The following is a 26,972-nucleotide window of genomic DNA, read 5'->3' as shown; positions in this document are numbered from 1 at the left end:
GATTTCCACAAAACCATCCACTAAATCCAGGAGCTTCCCTTTAAACAGACCTTTGGTATGTTTGTTCAGAAGAGCTACATGACTGCAAATGTCCAGCTCTCAGAAAACTCTCTCCTACAGGAAAACTACTCCTATAGGAGCCAAAAGGACTTTGGATGCTTCGTGGGAGCCGCTGTTTGCAGTGGTGGGTACCTGACCGCCTCTTGTAGAACACAAACAGCACCAGGTTTGTGCCTACAGTTTGAAGCAAAGCACAGCCGGGACGGTGGACAGACACTGACCCAACAGCCAGAAGCACAACCGGCCAGAGCCCAGGGTATATAAATACCTCGCTCAAATAATTTTATGCAGCCTTTATAGAGAAGCCCTGAGGAGTCACTCAAAAAGCTTCCTTATTGCTGAGGGTGACTTACCTTCTCACACGAGGCCTGCGGAAAGGGCACCGGGCAGGCAGCTCAGCCTGGATACGGATTATACGTACGGAGAGAAAGGCTGCCCGTTCATCTCCCACCACCACGGGCAAGGTGCTCACCGCCTCGTCACAACCACCTAGTCTAGCAGAAGGAAAACATTACACAGTTCACCAAGCCCATAGTGATTTTTCTATCAGGATGTTTTTCTTTACCAATGCAATTCTGGTTTTCTCCAAAACACCCAAATGTGGAAATACACTTTACTGTCTAAATTCCAGTCTCTGATACAATAATTTCTTTCCAAAGAAATATGGCACTACTCTCCTGAATCTCCTCTGTTGTGCCACTACGGAAAATGAATTATTACTTCTGTTAATTACTACTTGCTGTCTACTATCAGCATTAAACAAATAAAATGTGTAAAAATACGTAAGAACCGTGGATGAAAAAAAGCACTTAAACTGACAGGTCTTTGGATTTTCCTCTATTTGTATTTACCATCCCTGGCTGGCATCATGACCCCCATTCTCTACATATAGTGAAAAGAGGAGCTGTTTTCCTCCAAAATGGCATATAACAATTGCTAAAAAAGTCTAGCAAAACACCTCCTACACTAACATTCAGTGGTTTTTACAGAAATCTCACTGAATCTTTGATCTATAGATTTCAATATTAAAAACATGTTCTAAGCAGAGAGTCATTTGCCTTTTCAGTAATAACGTGAAGAGAAACGAAGAATGAAAAATGATGAAAGATGTGCAAACCCAGGAAAAGAAGCCCTAAGTTAGAACTCTTCAGTCTTGGTTGTTATGCTAAGGAATTATTTTACCTTATCTTAAAATAAGTTTCAAAATTTGAGTTTGCTTCAAATACATTTTAAAGGTACTGCCTTTTCTCCAGAGAAGGGTAAATACAACTGCCTTATGAATTGTGGGTAGAAGCCTGTTTACTTTAATTATAAAAACTGCAAAGGAGACCAGCAGCTTAAACTAAGAAACATTCACATTTTATTTTAAAAACAAACGTCGCATAAAACAATACAGAGATTTTCAAGTTCTGAGCACTTTCTGGACCCTGAGGCACACAGATTGGAAAAGTACATTTGCACAGTCTGGAATGGCTTATTTTTGCACACCTGACCCTCCTAATTCAGTTTCCGTCCTGGTTTTCTCTCTCTGCCCGTATCAGGCCGCTCTCTGCCACCGTCACAGCCACTGACGTTGAAAACACAGCTGGACAGCAGCAGCACGTTAAGTTATCTTCCCCTCACTCCCATTTCCTTGAGCATCTTTTCTCTTACAAGTTTTGCAGCAGGCAGAAGGGATGGTACAGAAGCCATTACTTCGCCTATCTAAAACCAGGGGACAGTTTGTGTACAAAGTTTATCCTCCCCAGGACGACTAATCTGGATTTAAAATCAAATATTACAAGCATCAAGGCACACAGCTACACAACGCTGTGTGGAACTGTGCTTCTAGGTAACAGGTCCATTAGTACTAGTTTTGCTATCAAGCTTTATATTAGTAACTTGCAAAAGATCGGGAGAGTGGATTCAACATTTGCCTGAAGAACTGATAATAAAATACTTTCTAAAAGACTATTTGGAGCAAGGCACTGTCTTTGCTAGTGCTCTCGGAGCACAGCAGCAGATTTCTCAGTACAGAGCTACCTAATGTTTTCAGAAAACAGATGCTGAGGAGGTACCACGTTATTTAGCTTTGCTTGAATGCAAAAGCTGCCAATCTGACATTTGTAGATTGATCTAAAGGCTTTGGCTTTTTGGATAAATTTGAGTCCTCTGGTTTCTGCTCTTGGTTCTTTTTCGCTTCATCTTCATCAGCTGTGGGACGCTTTCGCTTTTTATCTTCTGTCAAATCATTAACTGTTCCTCCTTTTGCTTTCTCAGTCCACTCCTTTGAAGAAAGTAATCATTAAACAGAAAACTACATACCAGGCCACACAACTCACCACTTTATAATCAGACACAGAAGGTGTATAAAATAAATAAGCACTGAAATAATTCCTGTTAAGAACTAATAAGGATCAAGTTAGGAAGAATTTTCTCACTTTCCTTTTTTTGTAACAGCATTCTCCTTCAAAACTATTCTTCATTTGAGCTGGCATATGAAATTGAAGCTCCTAATTGTCTTTCTGGACAAATAAGAAACCAAAAATGCCTTAGAACAAATTTAAGCCCCAGTGAATTAAGCCTGGCTATGTCACTTTTTCCTTTCTCTCTTGTTATTTCTTCATTGATTATGATTCTCTCACTTTAGATAAAGGTGCTTTCTGCATTTAATTATTATTCAGACACTTTATATTTTCATAAATATATGTTGTATATCATGGCCCAATTCAAAACTGAAGTCCATGAAGATGGAGAACAGTGTAAAGAAAAAAATTCCTAACCAAAACCAACTAAGGGATTCAATTCAAAAAATTCTCAAAAGAACAGAATTAGAGAATGTTTTCTTACCATTCTTTCTTCTGATGACAGCATCCTAAATCGACTCATACCTTCTTTTATTACTTCTGCTTCGTTCAGATCAGGATTATCTGTCAAAATGTTTGCTCTGTTCTCTTCTAGCCACATCTGGAATCCTGTCTTTGGTCTAAACCAAGCACATAAAAATTGTCCATTTGGGAAGGTTATAGGAAAACTGTATCCCCCAAAACAACATTTCTAAACAACACCTAACTGGACTTCTTTGTTCTAGAAAGAAAAAAACCATACATATAGTCAGCAGTTTGCCTTCTGCTATTCCAGTATGCTTAAAGAACATGCTGACAAGGCAAGACTAAGTCAAGCGTTTTTATTAAAACTGTGATATATATGGAGATTAACACTTCAGTTTTAGAATGACAAAGCATAATGCTTCTCTTCCTTTCTGACAGGGTCCCATCAACCTAAAAATAGAGCATATTAGCATGTTTCAGCTAATCCTTTTCACAATTCTCCTTGCCACTTGTTTTAGAACATTATCGGTAAAGGTTAATGAAAAGAATGCTAGTCCAAATGAATAATAATTACCTTCATCTTCCTCAGTTAAATGAAGTCTAAATGAAACATGATTATAATAATGCGAGTTTCATGAGGTCTGGGATTGTTAGAAAATACATCTGCTCCAGAGGAACAAGACAGATTAGAGTCTTAGCTTGGAAGAGACATGCTCCTTAGGTGATAAAAGTTTTTTGTTTCTTTTGTTAAAAAACACATTAAAATAAAGCTTTTACACTTTCACATAAAACCCCTGGCTTTTAGACTTCTCTGAGATTTGCTAGAGCTGTTTAAACTTTAAGTACTTCCTGTACTTGGAACTGGCACAGCAGCATGGTTTCATTTATCATTCAAAGGTCGTTATCAGATACATAAGCAGTATCAAGGCAAAAATCATTACTTAGAGCCCCAAAATTACATTTTGCATTGTTCATTCATTATTCACTCACACATGTATTTGTCTCAGGCCAATGCAAAATGCCTGCTTTGAATAACACTGCCACACATGCTGGGAAAGATTTAATGAACAAAATGCTTTTCTCTGTTCTATCACGGTGATTGTAACGTGGCAATTTGGAAATCCAATCAATGCTTTTTATGCAGGTTGGTTTGATAATATGTGTAGTATAAGTAGCAGTTTATTAAATTTCTGAACAGAGTTCACAAACGTGACAACTTGTGAGCTAACACTTTAATCTCGACGTTATGCTACTTGGGCCAGTCTAACATCTTCAGAAACAAAATAGTTTTCGGACTTGCTATTCTATCAAATTTGGAATGTGGCATTGAGATGCAAGTGTCCACTCACCTTCTGTTTTCAGTGCTCTCCTGTGCAGTGACTTTGACTTCATGGGACTCGTTTCCTGCTTTTTCTTCTTTTTCTTCCACTGTTTTTTCACTGGAGTTAAGTGTACGAGCCTGGAAGAAGGAGATTGGTAAAGCCTGCAGAAATTGAGATTAAAAAAAAAAAGTAAGACCACCTTACTCTCAGTCAACACATACCACGTAGCCTAACAAAACCCAAGCCTTTCCTGAAGACATAATCACTTGCATTAACACAGCATCTAATCTATCCAATTTCAATGCAGATTTTAACACTATTTATAATAAAAGTACAAGATTCAGTGCAGAATGTAATTTCTACAGCTGAAAACTTTTTTTTGGCATTTTATGTGCTTTTATAGTTTCTGTGGTATGCTTAAATGAACTTGATAAAAGCTGGTAAAATTCAATTTACTGTTCTTTGCTCACTGAAACAACGTAAAAAGACTAGAAACATTACCTGCTTGAACTTGGGTTTGGGAATCAGAGGCTTTATAACTGGAGGGTTCTGCTTGTTTACAGCTCGACTGCTAGACAAAGAAGTTTTCTTTGAGTATTTGCTCATATTGTCCAGAACATTTGCTGAGGGGACCACTGGGTCCTTTTTGTTAGATGACACCTAGCAAAACAAAGAAATAGACATTTTAGTTCCTTTCTGTCATGCTCCCCTCCTCTATTCCTTCAAGATATCTGTCACAGTTAACTGTAAACTTTAAACTTGATTTTCAGAACACTGCAATCAAATCAGCTGTAAAATTCTTACCTTAAAGGGATTCACTCGTCCTTGGCTGCTTGATGCAATTAGAACTATTTAATAGGAAAGAAAAAAACATAAAAATGTGTACATACACACACATATATATAAAAATCTATGAAGCAACGTGCACATTTCAGACGAGTAGATGAAACATTAGTCTCATTTCCAAGGAACAAGGCTAACATTCATTGTGTGTTTCAGTCTCTGTTCATTGAAAATTGAAAAGAACTAAATCAAAGGCATCACCTACCGCACACCAAAGAAAAGAAGTTCCCACCAGGCTTGAAAGCGGTCAGAGAAAGACACTTTAATAACCCTATGAAGGTTATACTGTACATGCTCAGCTATTATGAGTCATCAGAAATGCCACACAGGACCACAACCAACAGCTTAAAATACAAATCCACAGGAAGACTTAGTACTTCCTCCACTCCCAAATCCGTTTCCACTCCTATTATTCTTGCTAGAGGGTTGACGGAAGGGAATAAGCAGCAAGAGGTCGCATTCTGCCCCTGCTTGCTCAGACCCACAGCTCTATGGCAGGGTTACTAACTCTGCCTTCTAAGTGCAACCAATAAATGTGCCTGTGATTAGTAAAACGTATCAATTGATCATTGTTCTCATTTTTCCCCGTCCCAAAGAATGCCTTCATGACATAGCCAGGCATTTGGCACAGCTAAAGCAATCTGAGTAGTGGTATGGAACATCATTAGGTAATGAAGACATCAACAGGAATGGGGAACCTCTTCAAAACACGACAGCAACAATCAGGGCAAGTTACCACTTGACAACACTGTTATGTACTAAATTTTAGTATTAACGGGAGAATGGAGGATAAAAACAGGAGCAGATATTGTGAAGCATGACAAAGTTCTCGCCCTGGTATAAATGGAGATTTACTCACCAGACTTCGGAGTAGTCACCTCTGCTGAAGTGACACCTTTGGAGAAAGGATTTGGCCCTTCAGAAAAAAAGAAAGGGGTACATATTTAAGTGCAATAAAATGTAATAGCATAACTTCTTTAAAAACAACCCCCCAAACAGACGAGTTGTAGTAATCTGTATTTTAAAGCATGACTTTTCATTTTCAAATTGTACATACACTTTTACATAACCATCTGTTGTGTCTACCCAGATTTAACTTAGAGTTGTATACTTACTCCTTAAACCTTAAACTTACTCCTTAACGTCTGCCCAGCAAACTACTGGCCTATCAACTCCTGCAAGATTTGAGCGGAAACCAAAGTAACTGTTTCACAAGGTAACCCCAGTCCATTAGAAACAGTATCAGGCAACAGAAAAACTCCCCAGGGGTCCTTCAAATGGTTACTAAGTACAGCATATAAGCAAGCTGGGACAGAGCAGATGTCATATACTAAACTTGTTTCTCTACAGCAACTGCTGGCACAGGCTGGTATATGCACCTGCTTGCTCTGGTAGGCACTACTGCTCATCTCCCATGAGGAACCCCAGGCAATAGGAAGCCCATAAGCAGGAGTCACTCTATGTCACCTCGTTATTCCTGTGCGTTTTTTCACATGTCAACACCCAAATAAGATCAGAAACTACCAGACCAGTTCTAACCAGGTAGCAGAAGACCTAGTCCCTGCTATAGTTGCAGAGTTTCAAAACTCAGTGAAACAAATGGAATTATTTTCTATTTATGTAAATGGCTTCTAAATCAAACCTTCTGTACCTCACTTGTCGTGCCCCATGACAGGTGGTGTGCCTGTTTTTCCTAAATTTTACATCAAAAGAACAAAACGAAACAATAGACAGAAAACCCCACTGTTTGCACAGACCTATAGACTGTGGAGTTATCCAAACTACTAATTATCTGGGAACTTTCTAGAATTCCTTATTAAGTCTGTGAAAGACACATTTAGATAACTTCCAGCCTCTTCAGAGAGCACATTTTTCTTACTCTGTTTATGCCCTTCTGGTGTTTCTTCTACTTCCTCGTAGGCATCAGTTTCCTCAGCATCTTCCATTTCTTGGTCCTGCTGAACATTTCTGACTGGCAGCCGACTCCACTCTGTGGCAGAGTTGCTGTAACTAAATGAAAGGAATTCATCAGAAAGGAAGTGGTCACCACATTCAGAAGGAAAACTGGGACAACAGGAGGCAACTTACTTATCTAATTTAGGAAATAAGAATGATAATATTTGGCATTTATTTGCGTTATACCTCTGATTAAACTGTGATGATCACTAAAAATAAAATAAAGACTCATTAACCACTTCAGTTCACCCTGAAACATCAAGGGCAGTCGCCTGAAGTGGTACTCATGTAGTTTTAAGAAAGACCACGCATGGCTATGAAACTACCCAAAATTCACACTCAGCTAGAAGTACAGGTATGGGCCTTCAAACAGCTCCACACGCAAGCATGAGCACCTGAACAGAAACAGCAACTTTCTGCCACCTTCAGAGTGCCTTGCTATTACTGCCAAAACACTTTGCTGCAAATACAAATGCAAACATAAAACATCTTCTGTAACTTCCATTTAAACACATATGCCTGCAGTATCATAAATAATACCAGATCACTTTTCTGCATACATGAATAAATATGCAGGTGGTAATATGGATGCATGTTTTCAGTCTGAAGCTTAGGCAGCAAGTTTCAATCTTTAATCTGATTATTCTCTAAATTCCCAATAGTAGTATGTACATTTCTTGCATTTCCTTCCTCATCTTTGCTGATTACTAAAATCTGTGTATACATAAACTAAAGGTTCATTTATTTCAACCAGAATGTCAGTGATTACTCTGGCACTAATAATATAGTGTTTGTGATGAATTTTAACCCTCAGAGTGGCTGAAGTCAAAGACATGGGATTACAGCTTCCATTCATGATCCAGAACAACAAGGTAGAGCGTTTAGAAAGGAGTTTTAAGTGTGTAGTTTCACACAGAACAGTAAGGGGAAAGCTACAGATTAAGTTCAGGGACTTATCGCTTCCTCTTGCTTAAATAAATTCCAAACTTCATACATAAAATTGCTATAGGAAGACACTGCTTCTGACAAAACATTATGACATTGTTTCTGCACTATCAGACTGGTGGTTAGCAACTACTTTCCTTATAGCTGTACCATCCAGAGGCCAAGCAAGAACACAGCTATTCTGTGTGGTATGTATTAAAAAAAAAAACCCACAAACAAAAAAACCCCAAAACGCACACATCTCTTGCCTCATCATGCTTTATAAAGCAGATACAGGTAGGAGAAGAAAGGTAGATAGCACAGATACAGAGGGAAAAACTCAAAGCAAAGCTGTAGCATTTCCATAGCTTTCAAGACCCGGGATTAATTAGGAGGGAAAAAGACTAAATAGGATACACTGAGATGGGATACTGAAAGAGGGGAGGGCTGGAGAAAGATAGAAGGATTTTAAGGTAGGTGTGGAATGAAGTGAGCTAGAGAGACTGAGACAAAGAGGAAAAAAATAGGTTGGAGTCAAATAACCAAACCAGCACAAGCTAGGGGAAGGGGGGTTAAAAAAAGAAAAAAAATTCCAGAGCAACCTGATATCGAGTGTGCTTTGCCTCAGAAGCTGTTGAACACAGACATACAGTAAGCAAGGAGTGGAGATATTTCCCTTTGTGTTAGTATGCTGGTACTAACAAGTCCTCACACGATATCAGCAAGAACGTACCATTTTATACGTAGAATTTAGAAGTAAAGCAACACAAACTCTTACTTCATAACAAACACATTGCAAACTATGGTTGAGAAAAGTGCATCAACTGAACCAAAATGTTAATAGATCAGTAAAAATGTTCCCAGGTTTTTAATCACAGAAATTTGTGTTACCCAGCATTCAAGTGCTTTCGGAAATCCTCTTCCTCCTCTTCATCTTCCGGTGCTGTTGCCAACTCACTTGCTTTTTCTACAGCCATTTCACTAAGTCGCTGAGCTAAATTTAGTCTTCGAGAGCGAGAAGCATACTTGATAGCTAAATTCACAACGTTTTGTGTCATGAGGTCAGCAAGTTCCATGCAACGAAATTCACGCTCCAGTTTACAAGAAAGCTGAAAGAAAAGAAGCCTTGAGAGTTACACATTTCAGTTATAAAGATCTCTCAAGACTCTAGGACCAGAATATTATGGTCTTGGTGGAGTGAATGAATAAAGACAAAACCACCAACAATCATGAGCTGCATAGCAAAGAAAAAGCTCTTTTTTTTTTTCCCCTTCTTTCTCCCACCCTCCACCCTGATAAGCAATATTAACTGCAGTCCACCTCTTATTGCAGTCTGTGAACTAGCTAGAGTGCAAATCACTAGCCAGACTTCTATTAAGAGGAATCACATCAAAATTTATTTTGAATAGATGGCACTTGCTGTAAAGTCTCATGAATTCTTTCTATTTTTTATTTATTTGTACTTACAGCAAACAGCTTCATTAAAAGTTCTTGCTGTTCTTTCACTGACTGACTTTTAGCATTTTCATCAAGTTCATAGCCATTTTTTGATAAGTAATCCACATGGTTGTGAAATACAACAGAACGCCAGTATTGTTCCTGAAAAATAGGGAGAAAGATGCATGCTGGAGGTCAGAGAGAAAAAAAACAGTCCACGACATAATGCCTAACAATTTACAACGTATTTTATCAACTTATTCTTAAATGTTCCTTTCCTCTTATAATGAGGGTGCGGGGTAGACAATTCTCTTTTAAAAGCCAATGCCTACTGAGAAAAAAACCAGACCACACTAACAACCATCCGTATACAAACTGATCCAAACATTTGCCATATATGTTAAATTCCATTTATATTACAGGCTTTCAGCAGGACAAGACCTACATGTTCACCAGTATGCTACCAGGACTGACAATTCCAGAACAAGTTGATTATTTTATCTTATAACTTCTGTCCCACAGCAAATTGGAAGTATTCCAGAATAACTCAGTAACTATAGGAACAATCATCTGTGAGACAGGTAAACAGAAAATATAACTGTTGTTCAGCGAAATACTAGTAAAGTTATTCAACCAGGCTAGCTCTGTTACAAAATAATTATAAACTTATTCCAAACCAGTATGGTTTCATTAGATGTACAGGAATAATCTGTTTCTTTACCTACACAGAAGTACATATTCCCTCAAGCTAAATTAACCGTTCCTGGCATTTTCCTTCCATTATTTTTGGGGGAGGGGGATAGAAAACATACTCCATCAGATAAAGAACAAAAAGACTTGAACCAAATGAAGGAGAATTCATTAAAAATGACAAAGTATTTATTATTGAAACTTTTTATCTACACTTCTATCAAAGAGAATAAATTTCAAATAGCATTAAACTGTCTCTAAGGTTGAGTTTAGAATTTATGTTAATTTCTATTTTGTGCAGTAGAGCTGAACACAAGATTGAAATGTTTAAACCTATTAAAAAAATTGAAGAATACAGATATCCCTCTAGCAGTTCTTCACAGGTTCATCTTGCTACAAGCCAGAAGGCCTGTGTTTTCAGAGTGATTATATGAATTTGAGTACTTAGTACATCTTTCAAAAAAAATCTTCCAGAAATTTTGTTATGACTATTATATTAAAAAACAGGCACCTTCAAGGGGAGGTCTCAATTTGGATCCCAAAATCTGGTGCTTCCTAGAACATTAACCACTACCCATTAAAAAAAAAATAAATAAAAGAGAGGGTGAGTAAGACTTCATTGGTCAGAAATAGATTATGTGTAAATATAAACTTCCATCAGCTCTAGCAGCTTTATCTTGTATTCTTCTAGAAACAGTTGTGAACCAAACCAAGCCAGAAAAGCTATATAAAACACTGAACCCAAATAACCTCCTTAGCCACACGTCTTACTCGGAGTTTGTACTACCCTCTTTCATAGTAGAGATGATTAATAGGAATCTTGTATAATCCCTACTATGGGGACATCTGAGACTATCAGCTGCGGACTCAACACCATTCCATACCTCCATCTGTCCCTTTTCTGTTGTAACTTGACAGTAAGGAAGTTTAAAGGATAATATTGCTACAGCAGGCCGTGGTAGAGTAGGAGGGAATCTGGCTCCTTTACAAGGAATACACCTGTGCAAGCAAAACAAAAAACACATACAATCCTCAAACACCTACAGTCACCACTTGTTCTACATCTAAATCATGTCTCCTAAGAAGCAAGATACTTTAAGAGGATTTGTTCTTTAAAAAGTAGTAATTAAATTCCTGACTTAAATATAGCAATATGAAAGGTTGCATTATAAAGGGTTATTTTTACATTACAACCAATGAAAGATTTTTAAAACCAGCAAAGCACACGCTGCTCTTGTTCACACTAGAAACTCCAAACGTGGCACATAACAGATGCAGATCTCTATCTCACACAACACACAATCTAACAGCTAGTACAAAATATAAATGCAATTTATTAAAATCAGAAACTACTGAACAACTGAAGGCCACTGAAACAAGAGCAGGCACCTCTACCATTTATTTTGATGAGGGGTTTTGGACTTCATGAGGAGACACACAGGGTCAGGTGGGGGAAAAAAAAAAAAAAAAGAGGGATGAAACAGATAAGCCTACATTAAAAGCATAAGCTTATTGTTTCATTATATTTAAACTATTACTTTCTGGTAAAAAAATCACTTCAGCAAAACATTGATTGGGGAACTGCTGTATTTCCAGCAGCACCAATGCAGCACTGACAAAAATGTCTGGTTTTATGAGCTACTGTTTCAGACTCTGGGAAAAAAAAAAGAACAGGAAGCATTAGTGTTCTGGCTATCTGTGTTAATTAAGGCATATGGTGTTTCTACAACAACCCTCCCCCCTTCTTATCTTTAATATGCTAGTGGCTTTGACTAAAATGTTCTTTGCAACTCAGAGTAGCACTCTCTTTCTTGGAGTAGAAGGGAAAAACTGACGATGACAGACTCACAGTTGCCCATCCCATCAGTGTGATGTGTCCTGCACATTTTTGATGAATTTTCTGGAGGCCAACATTACTTAATGATTTGGAGGAAGAAACAGACAGTGAATTGACATTTACCAGTGATATCAAATTATTTCCCTTATTACAAAAACCCCAGAGGATTACATAGAACATCATTTAAATTTAAATAAAATGCAGTCTCCCACCAACCTCTACAACTGTGCAAAGTAAGAGAGCCTAAATTTCAGTAAAATATGCGAGCTGATGGATTCTGCCCTCGTAGGAAAAGGACACAGGTCACTGAATAAAGAGGACTACAAACAAAGCTTAGGAACTAATTGTCCAGGATGCGTGTTACAATAAAGAGAGTTATTTACACGTCACCAGCATCATATTTTATAAAGTAATGGCTAACTCTCAGCTAAATATTTTAGCAATTTTACATACAAAATTGTTCTTCATGGCTACTGTTTAAATATTAATATAATCACAGACAGTTCTGACTTATCTATGCCTAATGACATAGATTAGTTACAGGACTGGATTCTTCTCAAAGGGACAAGTGGGGAAAACACAGAGTAAAAAAACCAAATCCAAACCTCCCAAAACCATCACCAGCAGAAGCAGATTCCTAACAGCAACCATAACTTTTTAGGTTTCTTTAGCAAAATGCAGCCTTATGAATGCGTCTGCATCAGAGATGGACGATTTCATAATAAAGTGCACGTGCGTCTCAGCCAAGGCAAAAAGCCACAATTTTTTAGTCACAAATTACAAAACTCTAATAGGTTTACTCAAAACCAATTTAGTAATGGAACATCCCTGTAGAATTACATTTATGAACTAGATCATTTACTGTGCATATTTATTAGTCACACTTTTTAGTTGAAGTTGTTTCCAGCTTCTCATAGTAAGAAGTGCTCTGTAATTTAAAACGAAGACAGACAAAGCACTTCCTTGTGAAATACCTGACCTGAGCTGCTGGGGATTTTCATGGATGCCAACTACCCAATAATGATCAGATTTTCCTTTGCAATGCTCTCTCATGTTACACACTGGAATCCAAGTATTCCCGAGTCCTCGGTTCAACATCCGCACAATTCCCTCAGAATCCACGTAACAAGGGGTACCTGTTTGTTACGAATTAAAACAATTATTCTGACAGGCAACTAATTACAAAGTGAGCAAGGTTGAGCTGGCGGATACTGCTGGGAAACGATGGTTTACGTATCTCAAACACAACATCCTCTCACCCAAACAGTACAACCTAGCTGGAAAAAAACTAGTTTCCTTAGAAAGATGCGCCACCTTCTGACAGTCGGCACTACTGCTAGTCAACCGACACGTTCAAATTTAAAACATTTTATGAAGAAATCAAATTCATACTGCTTGGGTAGATTACCAAAGAAAATTAACAATTTTACAATTACTTTTTCTGGTTATCATTAAAAACTCCTCCCAAGCTTTTGGGGTGGACTTTCGCCGAGGTAGTTGACACACCTATTATGGTGTACTAATGCAATTTATTTCTTTTTGCAGAGCAGGGCAACCAGTTGGGAAAACAAGCTCTGATAACATTTAAGTGTATTCTATTCATAGTGGAAACATATTAAAGATTTCTGATAAATACATTTAAAGAATAGAAGAATAGGATTTTGTTTAGCGCTGAGGAGATTGAAGGAAAAAAGTCCAGGTCTCAAGATCACTCTTACTAGAAGGGCAGTAAATCAGCCAAACTCTCCTCCAAACTTCCCCCAATAGTGCTGAGATTTCTGAACATCACTCATGCAGATATTTCATACCTTCTGCAGAGAATCCAACCCATATCAAATAGGATTTCTTTGTAAGAGAAAGAGGGTCTCCATGTAAAATTTGTTTTTTTGTTTTTCCTAGCTCCATCAGCTGTACTCCAAGGCACTGGTCCCCATCAAACCCGGTCCCTAGGAAGAAGTTGTTCAATAACTACATTAGAAAACAAAAGAATTGTCTTGTCTCTTGGTTAAATTTAAGTTTTTAATGAAAAACTAATTCTAATGCAGGGTTATCCATGAATACCACTATCAGACAAGTGACTATTTGTTGGTTTGGACATACAAAGCATGCATAATAACTGCTTCCTTAATTTCCCATAGTAATTCATGCTGGCTTTTCCGAAACCCAAACTTAATCTATTAATGTTACTGTTATAAAATTCTCCCCTTCCCCACAGGTTAATCTAGGCATCCCCATACAAAATGTAGATCTTTGACTTCTGACAGCCAAGCCTGTCGGTTGTGACAGGAAAAGCATCATAAAGAAGAAGAATAAAACATTTCTGGTGATTACGTACAAATTAACCAGTGTTTGAAGCCAGTAACAGATGAGGATTGAAAACATAACCCCAGCTGAAAAAAAGACAGAAAGGAGAAAACTACCTCTGTGATAAATAATCATCAACTGCTCTCCATGTCCTGCCATTGACACCACTGGACCTGGGAGACTGAAGATCTCTCTCTGAACCCCTCCAACTGTAAACACACGAACTAGCAAGGCACTAGTGGCACAAGCAGCCCAGCCTTGACCCAGACAGATAGCCTCAACGTCTTCATCCTCCGGCATATCTACTGTCCACTCCTTGTTTGCATCCCATGAGCTGAAATGAATGCAGTGGAGCTTGCTAAAGGAGAGACAAAAAACAATAGTCAAATATCTCAACGTGCAGAAAAATGTGAAAATACACCACTATGTATCGTTTTTATCAGAGACCTGGAACCTGTGATGGTCACAGAAAGGAACTACAAGTGGTCATTTGCAAAGGTGTTACGCTCTTAGTATTCAAGAAGTGAAGAGCCAGCTCTACCTCCAGCACTCTAGATTTAGAGCCTCTAAAGCCTGAAGCAGAGACAGTTTAAAGGCCTGAGGGGAGATTATTTTAGATGGAAACACGTAAGTGTCCTGCTTAATTAACAAGAACTGAAGGTGTTCGGTACCCCTGAATATCAGCCCTCGTTACCAGTCTATCATATCATGCTATCTTTCAAAGGGAAAAAAAATTCAGGAACTCCATTCAGTTCTGCTATCTTAATAATTGAAAACTGTCTGTGACCAATTCATAGACACCGCGGCTTTTGAGAGATTACCCACTTCCCTTAAGAAAAGAAATTGAAATTTTCAGTCAGACAACCAGTACCTACAAATAATACTTTTAAAGGTAAAGGGTGCTTTTCATCTTATCACAATGCTGTATGTGTGAAAATAAGAAGAAAGTTCTTCAAGATATTTTCACAGAAACCAGCAATAAAATATTGTCACTATTATTCTTGAACGCAAGAACAGAGTCTAGTTGGCCCAGCTGCTTAAATCTTTCTATGGTTTTCATAAACTTGTGTCCTTCACACTTTTAATTCTTTGGGTATCTCCAAACATGTCTCCTTAGCAACAGTGTGAAAAGAAATAGTATAGCCCTTATGATTTATCTTTGATCTCAGCAGACTGAAAAACTATTGTTCATGTTTACAATTTCCTTTGAGTTAGCAATGCCTGAAGTTTCTAGTATTTTTTTTTTTTTGAAAAAGGGATTAAAAAAAATCCTCAGGAAACAAATTACATCTTTTATTATTCTTGAAGTCTTCAAGTGGGTGGATGTGAAAATCCTCCTCGAAAGTGATCCTATAAATAAAAAGCACGATGAAAAGCCAAAAATCTCAAAAAAGTGATAGAAGCTGAAATTAAAAGCCGAAATACTGAAAACAAGTTAAGTGTAATTCCATACTACGTGTTTTGCAGAGCAAGGCCATGACTTACCTTGCAAGTTCCTCTGTACTCTCACAGGCTAGTAAAATAGCTTCAGTAGAGAGGTCGGCCATCGTGTGATTCAGAGAGTTTGGCAGGTGCGTTGCATGATGTACAGAGGTATCATGAAATTCTATATCTATAGCATTGTCTTGCTCATCATTGTAACAGCGAATGATACCAACAGAATTCCATACCTATTATAAAGAACATAACACACACACACACACACCCCCCAAAAAAACCCACAATAAATCAAGCATACTGCCCTAAATCAGCCTGCTGTAACTTTCTCATCTGAAACAACAGTAAGTGGGAGGTTGGAGGAAGACTGAAGACTTGTGTAGTCAGGACTTGGTAGTTTCTAAAACAGCTGAATTAGGCAGAAACTAGTTTCATCCTCATTGTTTAGCCATCTTTCTCCTTACAAAATTAAGTGCAAAGAACTGGCAGTTAGGAAGAAATAGCGGATGATTAACGTAAAAGTCTTAACAGCACAAAAATATCCACAAGTTCTGACTAAAAAAGAATTTTAAAAAAGATTTGCTAGAATTCAATAGCACAGGTACAAACTGTATAGCTTGCTTTTGTCTTAAAGCCAAGTATTTGTTTCTACATCAAAAGCAACTGAAATGTAAAGCCTAACATTATGCAGTCTTTGCATTAACACAAAGCTGCTTTGCACTATTTAGCTTCACGCTGTGAAGTATTAAAAAAACCAGTAAAAATCTTGGAAAAGATTAGATTAAGACACAGCAAGAACTGGACAATATTCAATACTAACAAAGCAACTAGATCTACATAACCACACAGCAGCGAGATTTACCATGAAACGATGCATGAGATGTGCAGGAGTGGAGCCAGACTGGAAGGGCTTTTGCTTGGGGGTTGGCATTGGCCCATCATAAAAAGGCTGTTGTGTAGATGATGGTGGTAAAGCTGGAAAGCCACCAGTCTGATCATCATCGTCATCTTCCTTTTCAAGATTGGAATTGGCTTTTATCATCCCAATATCTAGAAGTTTAAAAAAGAATTACATCTTACACATACTATTATGACAGAATGCAAGTAAAAAATTTGTAACATTCAAGATTTCTCTGGAAAAATAAGGCAGAATATACCCGAGTAGAGGATGCTAAGAGATCATCCCAGTAACAGCACTAAAGAGCTCTGGAAAGTTAGTTCATTCTGTACCTAGTGAGTTGTCATCATCATCAATTATTGCCCGTCTCAGATGCCCTGAAGTTGGCACAAGGTCATCACCATCATCTTCATTAGCTCCAGCCTTCGGGGAAGATTGTGGTTCAATCATATCTCCATTTAAATAGTCGTCGTCTTCTCCATCAAAGAGATCATTGTAGTCCTTTGTTACTGTACTGGCAACCTAAAACCACATTAACAATTATCATAAAACTTCTATTGGACACAGAATTCAAGAAATGAATTAACACACAAGGGAACTTTCAACACACAATAATTTGGTAACCTAAATCATCACATTAATTTAAGAAGTAATTGGTACTGATCACCTTGTCATTTGGTTTCTTTCCATCACCGATATTTTCCAACAACCCCAGATTTCCTTCTGTATCTGTATAAGCAATCTGCCTATGTTTGGGATGCCATGCCAGTCCACAAATGGAGTAATTTTTCTCATGTTTCATTCTAAGAAGAATATAAAAATAATGGATTTTTAGTAAGCTGCTCAAGGCAGAAACTTCCCCAGGAGTTATTGTAAAAAGTGGAAACATTTACTAGTATTAGAAAGTGATGTCACACATAATAAAATGATTAATAGGTTACCTTTAGAATAAACAGCTACTATAAAAAATTACACCAGGTCTTCCTTTTCTATGGGCAAAATCATTTAAGCTTTAAAAATCAAACAGAATCATGTTCTTAAAACAACAGCTTCCTGATACACGTAGAAAAGAAAGTAATTCCCCAGCAGTCATACATTCCAGAACCATCATTATAAAAAGAACATTCAGTTGTTTCTCTTGTACCAAACTGATGAGTTAATCGTGTCTTTTCCACCCTTTATTCTCATAAAAAATCCTCCCATTATTTACATAATGTCTTTAATTCTTAACATAGGCCTTACAGTGAAGAAACATGTTAAACATGTTTCTTACCCAAAATATTCAGACAGATAAATCATCCCTTCTTTTCTTCTCTACCTCGCTTAATCATACCTTTTTCTTTCTTTTCTTTTTTTTTTTCCCCTTGAAAGAGGGATGCTTTAACTAACCAAGATAAAGTGCAATTTGTTGTTTGTCCTTTTTTGCCTACAGGTGAGGATGGCTGATGTATCTGTATCTCCCTCTCCCTTTAGAAAATACATCTTACTGACAATGATCTTGTGATTTTGGGGTTTGGGATGCGATGATCACAGAATTGTCTAGGTTGGAAAAGACCTTGAAGATCATCCAGTCCAACCATCAACCCAACATTAACAGTTCCCAAATACACCAGATCCCTCAGCGCTATGTCAGCGTGACTCTTCAACCCCTCCAGGGATGGGGACTCCACCACCTCCCTGGGCAGCCCATTCCAACGCCCAACAACCCGTTCTGTAAAGAAATGCTTCCTAATATCTAGTCTAAACCTTCCCCGGTGCAACTTGAGGCCACTACCTCTTGTTCTATCGCTTATTACTTGGTTTCCATTTGTTTCCATCAAAACTATCCTTTAATCAACTATTAAAAATTAATAAAATATATTCACACACAGAAAAATAGAGTATGGAATTCGAACAAAATCCACATTCATGTCCCTTCCCTATTCTATTTCTAAGAATGTAATGTTTCCAGATCCTTCTAGCTGTGCAGAAAGGAAAACAGGGTATCACATGAATCAGAACACACTTCTGTGCATACTGGATATGGTGGGGAAAGGCAAAACAATGCCACATTTCTACCTACCACCAAGAGTTATATTCTTGTGGAAGCTGCTTCCTTGTAGAACACGGAAATGATGCGGCAGCCCCTGAATTCCCTTCAGGAAGAGCTGCAGGACTAGTGCCCCTCACTCAGGTCACACAAGAGAAGAGCCCTCCTCTTGCTCATCTTTGCTCACATCTAGACTGAGGGGTGGCCCTGCCTCCAGCATCACCCAGACCCAACACAACACTTTTGACTCGTGAGCTTTGGCTCCCTCTCTGCAGATGCACTCCCAGCCCCACCACCAGCTGGGAGACCATCTCTGAGCCCAGGTAAATGGTATTCTCCAATCTGAGCCCTCATACGCTGTCTCCTGGGGTGCTTGTTTTCAGTGGAACATTAGCAGAAAACTTAACAGATTTTCCCCTATTAAGGCTTTTCAAGAGGCAGATATTTGCACAAATAAGTTCTACACAAAAGAGAACAAAACTCTATTTCAAGAAAAAACATGTATTTAGGGATTTATGGAACAACACTGAATACCTCTCTATGCACTCCTGGGTTTCCATATTCCACACCACTATATTCCCATCCACACTTCCAGCTGCCAGATACTGCCCACAAGGAGACCAGGCCACAACATTCAAGGGCTAAGGAAAAAAATTAAAAAAACAGAAAAAAAGTATTACCAACGCACACACAGCATTCATATTCTGAAGCTTAAAACAGACATTCTGGAATAAAAACTAATAATAATGAACTTTAGCAAATTATATCCAGCCTCCTGTAGTAGAGCTGGCTTTAGGTAGTTCCCTGCAAGAACCATTTTTTAAAGATAGCACACTTTTTTTTTTCCCCAAGAATATCCATCTTCTGTCATTAAACGCTGCCATGAGGTCGAACAAAACCTGATTCTAGACATGTAGACAGAAGCGTAGTAATTTTGCAAACTCCACACTAAACATAGTTTTATTTACCTTGAGCTTAATACAGTTCCATAAATTAAAATCCAAGACTGTCTGTTCTGTACCTTAATAACAGTAGGGAAGTGGTCCTCTTTAACCCTAAGGTTTCCAAGTATATAATGAGGTCAAAAGAAAGAAGGTGGCACAGTTAGGGATACTATGTAGCTAAATTTCAGGTTAATAAAATTTAAAGTGAACAACTGCTGTCTCTGTTCTGTACAGAAATAATGCTCTTGACATTTTCCCTGAAAAGCTATGTATTTAGAGCAATTTGTGAAAACAGATGTTCTTCAGCTGCACTTGGTGACTCACCAGTAGACTTTAGAGATCTAGTGGGTTATTATAAATGAAAGAGGGGAACCAGAGCCATATAAAGACATGTTTGACATTCATCTAGTATCTCTTGCCTTGTTTTCCAACATAAAGTAACAGGATCAGAAATGAAATAGAAAATGTGAGCAATCGTTACTGGAGGGCGGGGGGGGAAAAGAGATACTGTCCGGAAGATAATTTCTAGCAGAATAACATTTAAATTATGGAAGATTTAGCAAGTACCTGGTTTATGTTCCTACCTGCATGATGAATGCATCAGATAGATCGGATTGACTATCCCAGGTTTCTCTTCTGTATAGTTTAACAACTTTATCTACAGGAATTGCCAGCAACTGTTCAAAGGAAACAAGAATCAGACAATTTAGAACAAGTTACCTTCCAAACAGAACGTTCAAACAGCATAGCTCCTTCATTCAGAAGTATTGCAGTTGGGACTGCCTCAGTATTTAACAGCTCTCTAGCATCCCGGCAATGCCAACTGGGAAAGTATAGAAAGCTGAAGTAACTGGAATTACAAGGTTCTTTAATGATTTCCACATGCAACATAGGCAAACATGCCTGTTTTTATTTTAGTCTTCATTTCTTTCTGGCAGAAAACTGAGGATAATGACAGCTGCACCATAACGTTAGAAGTCCTTATTTATGAAACAGCTAACACACACATATAAATCGTTTCCAATGCTCTGAGCACAAGGCTTACATTCTCCTTTTCCCTCCCTCCTCAAACCTCTTTGATCAGGTTACAATTTCTCAATAAATCTTACCTGAATAGCCAATTCCTGAAATAGCTCATTTCATCTTTCACAGAACTACATAAATGTTACTACCTGTTTATTTTTTTTAGGATTTGGGGGTTTTTTTAAGACTTCTAACAATTTGCTTTGCAAGAGAAGCAAGACAACTACTTACATTTCAAATATGTGTGTGTGTGAAGAATTAGCCTAAAAATTAAAAGTATGTGTTCTTATGCAATAGAGATATTACAGAATCACAGAATCATCAAGGTTGGAAAAGACCTTGAAGATCATCTAGTCCAACCATTAACCTCACACTGACAGTTCCCAACTACACCAGAAACAGTTTGTACTGCAGGTGACATTCCCTGTTCCACAGAAACGTTATACATAATGCTATCATAGCGGCCAGGTATTTTGAAGAGTGGACATGGGTCGAGAGAACAAAGGCTAAGTCAGGGAAGGAAGATTATTTGCGTAAGAACTGTGAGAAAACACTGGAAAATACTCTTTAGATCCAGAAGTACTGCAATGTCAATGAAAGAGGAATAGGTTCTGCCACACTATTATCACAGGCAAGAATAGAAGCCATAAAACAATTTCTCCAAACGGCCAACTTTCGCTCAATTCCCCGTCCTTTACTTCAAGTACGGCAGGGCATGCCTCATCTCATACAGGTTCACATGTACCTGCTCCTTCCTCCTCTCCCCTCTGCATTACCAGATGCTGCAGAGATGTTCTAGGTTACATGCTACGGGGACGTCTCTGCAGCTGTACTAAGTCCCCAACCCATTTTGGTTAGAGCTCCATAGATGGTACTACTGCAGCAATGCACTCGACCTGTAGCACGTATCAGCACCGCCTTTAATCACAACAGAATCAACTTTGTTCCTCGGGTGAAATGAAAGGGAACAACACACTAAGGAAGTATTTAGAGAGCAAGATTACTGATAGGGCAAGATTTACTTAAAGTAGAGAAAGACTGAACTCCTTTGATGGTCTGTTGTGAGCAATTTGATTGTTTCCCCCATGTACAATGTTCCTTCCTATTCAGCGCAACATGACTGTCTAGTGTTGTTTTGGGCTGACAGCTGGGCTACTGCCAAACTGTCTGAAGCCTAAACAAGTACCCATTTCCAGGTTTTTATTTTTCCTAAAAGTGAACTTCACCCCAAATATTTTCCTTAGTCGCAGGAGCTGCAATTTGGGCTTGCCCAGATTGAATTCTACTGTTGGACTCCCAAAGAGAAAAGAAGGATTAAGATGGGGCTAAAACAATGTCACTTACCTTCCCACTGCCAGGTTGCCAGCCAAGTCTGCATATTGATTTAGCATTTATCACATCATTACATTTCTGCAGCAGTGGCCAGCTTGTCATGCATATCTGAAAACAAAACATTAAAAAAATAAGTTTTCTAACTCTGTGAAAAATCTACTGTATAGTACAAATTCTTAAAGGGAAAGTGTGGGAAAAAATACTAAGAGGAAAAAAGCTATACCATTTTTGGAACTGAAATAGTCTCCTTCATCCAAATACAATGAGACATAGTGCCTTAAAAAAAAAGCTGAAAAAAATACCTTGCCAATATAGACCTGAAACTCTTTTAATAACAATACAACTACTTGTAACAGAAATAAGATCACAGAACAAGTGTTTTTAATCAAGTACAGAACAAATGAGCTCATATATTTTTAGGTTATAGAGAAATCTGGCCAAAATGCATTTGTCAAACCCAGCTCAACTGCAGCAAGGTGACAGCCTGAATCTCACCACAGCAGTATAAAGAACAAATGACTATATTCTTAAATTACAGCACAGATACATACATCATACTGCCACAACCCTAGGACACTGTTGGTGTAATTGCCCCAAAAGGCACCCCCTGTCAATCTGAAACACGAGATTCCACATTAGAAGTATGCTTTTGTTTTAAAAAAGTAGCAATCCACCAGTGCAGGGCTACATTTTCAGCTGTACTTACAGGAATAATTCCACATGGATTCTTACTCCAGTCAATGGCATTTAGCAAAAATAATCCCATATACATATGCAAAATTGCCTTATTAAAACGTTCACTTGAAACCCTCTTTTAAAGTTCCTTAGAGTTCCAAGAGCAGAGGCTAAATCTGATTCTCTCACTAAATCCGATTTCATACAGACCCTGAACTATTTCAGCCAAATATTGCCAAGCTGAGCCCAAAGACTGTATTTCTAATAAATTATGTTCTTCAAACTGTGATTTATGTCCTTCTCAGAAATTGTTGTGCAGCTTGTAACAAACAAAAAAATGGAATAGCAAGCCCCTTGTCAATAGCCTTAAACTCATTCAAATCTAAAAGGTTGAAATGCACCGAGCTGAACCCCGAGTCCTTAGAAAACTAAGTACGTGTGCCACAGGCAGAGAGCAGGAGACCCTGCAGCAACGTTGTGTCCCAAGTCCCCTATCAAAGAAAAATGTCACTGCAGGCATCATCTCAGTGATCCTGGCATGCAAAATGTGAAATCTGTCTGACTTCCTCATCTCAGGTCAGAGTAATCGTGTTCCTAACAAGACTAACCAACCAGACCACTTATAAAAGAAGATACTGTGTAGCATCTCAGAGCATTATTCCACCTTCACGAGTCAGTCTACAATCCTGAAAATTATTAATTATTTCACAGGAAGCTTGGTAAAAATAAATAAAAACAAAATATAACTAGATAGCCATTTATTAGAATAAAAATCCTTCCTTAACCCTGAAAGCAATGAGCTGAAATTCTGACATAAGGCATCTGATGGCAATTGCTTTCTTTACACATTATTTCTGAACGTGCTGAGGACAAAATACACAAGGCCAATGAAGAAAGATGAACGAAGAAATGAGGGATTCCACAGACAGGCAGAACAGTCCATATTTATCCAGGCAACATTTCATATCAGGCTTTGGAATTTCTCCCAGAAGTAGATAAAAGTCTCCTGTAAAGTGCAGTTAGATTTCTTCCCCCCAAAAGAAAACCCTATTCCAGTAGAGTTACTTCAGTCCAGCTCTTCTCGCTGTCTGTGAAATCCTGGATTTCTTATGAAACACTTAACTTTGAAAGGCAGGCCTTTTACCTGATCGGCGATCTTCCATACTCTGACAGACCCATCACAGCTCGCCGATGCCTATGTAAGAGATTTTTGTAAACAAATTAATAATTAAAGACATAGAGAAATCAATGCTACAAAACTGAAAAAATCCCTATATCCAATGCTACAGACATAAAATACATAGGCAGTTTTAAAAAGAAAACCTCCCTGTTTAAACCATTTTAAGACTTAAAGCTTTCTAATACTGTCATCTTAGTAATTGTACTCAACTCCAAGCTACTGTGATTACAAACCCTCATACTTCAAGTGAGCTGCTTATTCACAAAAGAGGCTCAAAATTAATATTAAATTTCTTTAGTGAGCCATGTTTTCCCCTCTAAAATCAGATCAGCATTAGATTCCAGAAGACCATAGACAGTAATTGAGCAGTAAAGCAAAGACTGAGCTCTCCTGGGAGGCAACAAGTTGTGACACACTCCATCATCAGTAAGGTCAGCTGAAATTAAGCAGTCTCATGTTCCCAGTCACTTTTTTTTTTTTTTTGTAAAAAGTATATATTTATTTTCTTTCCCAGGGAAAAGGAGATTCAAAGTAGAAAGTAAACAAGAAAGTGATTTTACCAGGTAAACATCTCTGGGATCAAAAGTCAGGCTTAAAACAGGAGCATCGTGTCCTCGGAATGTTTTCTGCTTGCTGCTATCAGTCACCTCCACAACTTTGACCAAAAAGTCACTGTAGATCACAATGGCACAGACATAAAAGTATTAACATTGATATTAACAGTGACAAACTATGTGTTTATGGCAATAAAAATTGGGCGCTATCTTTTGGGGAAGTGATGGCTCTCAACACTGTATGATTAAGGAAAAATGAGAATCTTGAGGCTTACTACAATAGGAGCAAGGCCAGACTATTTTTACCAGAAAATAATTTTTGTTCATGTCAAAGATCATAAAATATGGTTGCCCTTTGAAGAGGGTATTATGTACACACAGACCATATACCTGTTTAATATAATATTCTGTATGACCTAATGGAAACCTCTGCTTAGATACCAGAGAGCTGACTTAAGAACTATCTGTTCTTGTTAACTGGATCAATGGTCATTACTATAATTATTTGGTCATGTGGTTCTTAAAAAAAGATAAAGCAAGTAGATTATTTTGTGACCTTTTTAACAGGATTTTTAAGACCACTTAGTGTATCAGATACATTAACAGATTTTTTTATAACTTTATTCCCTCCTCCAAAATTACAGACATTACTGCAGTTTAACTCAAAATATCAGTGCTAACTTCTAAGCTAAAGAGCTCCTGTGACAATCTTTCAGTACCACTCCCTCTCATACTTCATCGCGACACCCTCAGAGACAAATTTAATTTTAGGGCATAATTCTACGGGGTTAATCACTACTTTAACTATATTCAGAAACACCACCTCTGATATTGTCAACTATCTAACACTAACCAGAGGTAAAAGGAAGTCTATAAGCTATATGGCGAGACAACTAAAATTATGTTAGCACTCTTAAACAATGCAAGACAACTTTACAGGGGAAAAAAACCCAGGCAATAGGATATTTTTTCACAGAATCATCTCGGTTGGAAAAGCCCTCGAAGCTCCTCCAGTCCAACCATGAACCTCACACTGACCGTTCCCAACTCCACCAGATCCCTCAGCGCTGGGTCAACCCGACTCTTCAACCCCTCCAGGGTGTTTTGTTTGTTTAAGAAGCCACACAACTATTTTTCAAATAGTTCATGTGAATTTTGGCAACCAGTTGGATGTTAAAAACTTGCATAAAAGTGAAGTTTGCAGACTTCATGTAGAAAATTGAGATATCTGGGACAACTAAAAGCAATTCTTAGTTGCATTCCTTCATTTCATGGCTGTTACCTTCTCTTTCACTATGTTACAGAAGACCTCATCGAGGGGCGGCCTCACAGTCTTATGAGCTCTTTTTTGTAACACAAGAGCCCAGGCCAGACTACAGAAGTCCTGGGTTTTTGTAAAACTTTCAGAAACAGAAAAGAGTTTGCTGTCTGCCTAATCTCTCTAATCAAAGTCAGATCCTGGGGCAGAGCTGTTCCCTCAGAAACAAGCACTGGCAAAGAGCCCAAACTCATGATCCCTGTCAGATTTAGAGATTAGAGTGGTTACTGCCCCCAGCTGTCCAGCCTCCCAGTTTTGGTGGAGCTGGTGTGTCTGCTCCACAGCTGCCAGAGTTCACAGCCCAGCATATTCATCCAAATTGCTTTCTAGTTCAATTCACACTTCGAGGAGCCAGTGAGCAGATGCAGCACCCTGCCATCTCTACTGTGGGGGACAAATTCCAGGAGAGAGGCAAGCAGACAGCCCGAGTTAGCTACAGCTGCCCAAAGAGTTGACCAAATTCAATTAACTCACCTGAGCTTTAAATAAATAAATAAATAAATAACCTTGCCTGCTTTCTATTTTGCCATCTCTATTAAAGGACTAGTGTATATTATGTAAAAGCAAACGTGCTGCCCTAAGAAATTAACTAAACTACGCATTTAATTCTCCTCAGGCAAGAGTTGCAACTGTCATCTGTTATCATTTGGCAGAATGGTGATAATACTTACGCCAGAGAATGACTCAAAGCTCTCGCGCAAATTAGAACCCATCTAACTTTTGCATGTGTATATACATCTGCTGTACCACGATCCTGAACAGTCAGGACATTATCTTTAGCACACAGTAACAAAATCCTTGCTGTTGCAATGAGATCCATATGGGCAAACGCTTATGCTTACGCATTATAGGACTGAAAGCTGAAAACGCTCAAGTCTCCTAAAGAAAAGGAATTATTTCACAACACCAGATTTCCATTTAAAATAATTTGGTGGATCAAGTATCTCTCAGAGCATTGTTTTCTAAAGTCCTTTTCATTCCGTTCTTCCTCTCCACCCCCAGAAGGCATTTTGCAATACTTTAAAACCCTCAGAGGTATGTGGATTAACGATCTCTTTGGTAAAAATCAGCATGCAAGGAAGTCACCAGATTTTAAGCGATAGCAAGGCTTTTCCTTATCATGCACAGATTACCTAGATCCAGCAGCAATTTTGGTACCATCACTATTAAAGATGACATGGTTTGCATTCATGGTGAAACGAGTAAGGATGCCATCTGGAGCTCCTTCAGGAAATGTATGCATCTGAACAGTATTGTTCGATACTGCTGTGATCAATCTTCCATTCTAAAAACAAAATCCATCATAAAATTCGTTAGCTAAAACACATTTATGTCCACGGAGCCAAAAAAATTGCTCTGATGTGTCTAATATTTGGGCAGATTAGTAGTTCCAAAAGAG

At 38.2% G+C, this 26,972-nt stretch overlaps 1 protein-coding gene across 3 annotated transcripts in view; it reads right to left on the bottom strand.

The window, feature by feature from the left end:
- Nucleotides 1-1,397: 1,397 nt before the first annotated feature.
- Nucleotides 1,398-26,972, bottom strand: part of WDHD1 (WD repeat and HMG-box DNA binding protein 1) — a 30,422-nt gene continuing 4,847 nt past the window's right edge. For 2 of the 3 annotated variants that reach the window (XM_074869166.1, XM_074869167.1), the window contains exons 4-26: nt 26,707-26,858; nt 24,262-24,373; nt 23,666-23,716; nt 21,859-21,954; nt 20,076-20,168; nt 19,082-19,188; nt 17,186-17,321; nt 16,851-17,040; nt 16,483-16,670; nt 15,669-15,853; nt 14,300-14,541; nt 13,688-13,825; nt 12,859-13,015; nt 10,927-11,041; nt 9,383-9,514; nt 8,807-9,024; nt 6,915-7,045; nt 5,895-5,951; nt 4,997-5,040; nt 4,694-4,852; nt 4,220-4,353; nt 2,890-3,025; nt 1,398-2,326 (exon numbers count right to left, since the gene is read on the bottom strand). In XM_074869166.1, coding sequence (XP_074725267.1) covers nt 2,126-2,326; nt 2,890-3,025; nt 4,220-4,353; nt 4,694-4,852; nt 4,997-5,040; nt 5,895-5,951; nt 6,915-7,045; nt 8,807-9,024; nt 9,383-9,514; nt 10,927-11,041; nt 12,859-13,015; nt 13,688-13,825; nt 14,300-14,541; nt 15,669-15,853; nt 16,483-16,670; nt 16,851-17,040; nt 17,186-17,321; nt 19,082-19,188; nt 20,076-20,168; nt 21,859-21,954; nt 23,666-23,716; nt 24,262-24,373; nt 26,707-26,858 — 3,174 coding nt within the window. In that variant the 3' untranslated portion in view covers nt 1,398-2,125. The remainder of the gene's footprint in view (nt 2,327-2,889; nt 3,026-4,219; nt 4,354-4,693; nt 4,853-4,996; nt 5,041-5,894; nt 5,952-6,914; nt 7,046-8,806; nt 9,025-9,382; nt 9,515-10,926; nt 11,042-12,858; nt 13,016-13,687; nt 13,826-14,299; nt 14,542-15,668; nt 15,854-16,482; nt 16,671-16,850; nt 17,041-17,185; nt 17,322-19,081; nt 19,189-20,075; nt 20,169-21,858; nt 21,955-23,665; nt 23,717-24,261; nt 24,374-26,706; nt 26,859-26,972) is intronic. The other variant, XM_074869168.1, reaches the window with a different exon arrangement.

This window comes from Strix uralensis, chromosome 4 (assembly GCF_047716275.1).
Source record: "Strix uralensis isolate ZFMK-TIS-50842 chromosome 4, bStrUra1, whole genome shotgun sequence".
Lineage (NCBI taxonomy): Eukaryota > Metazoa > Chordata > Aves > Strigiformes > Strigidae > Strix > Strix uralensis.
The sequence above is the reverse complement of the archived record's forward strand: the minus strand, read 5'-3'. Positions and strand labels throughout refer to the sequence as shown.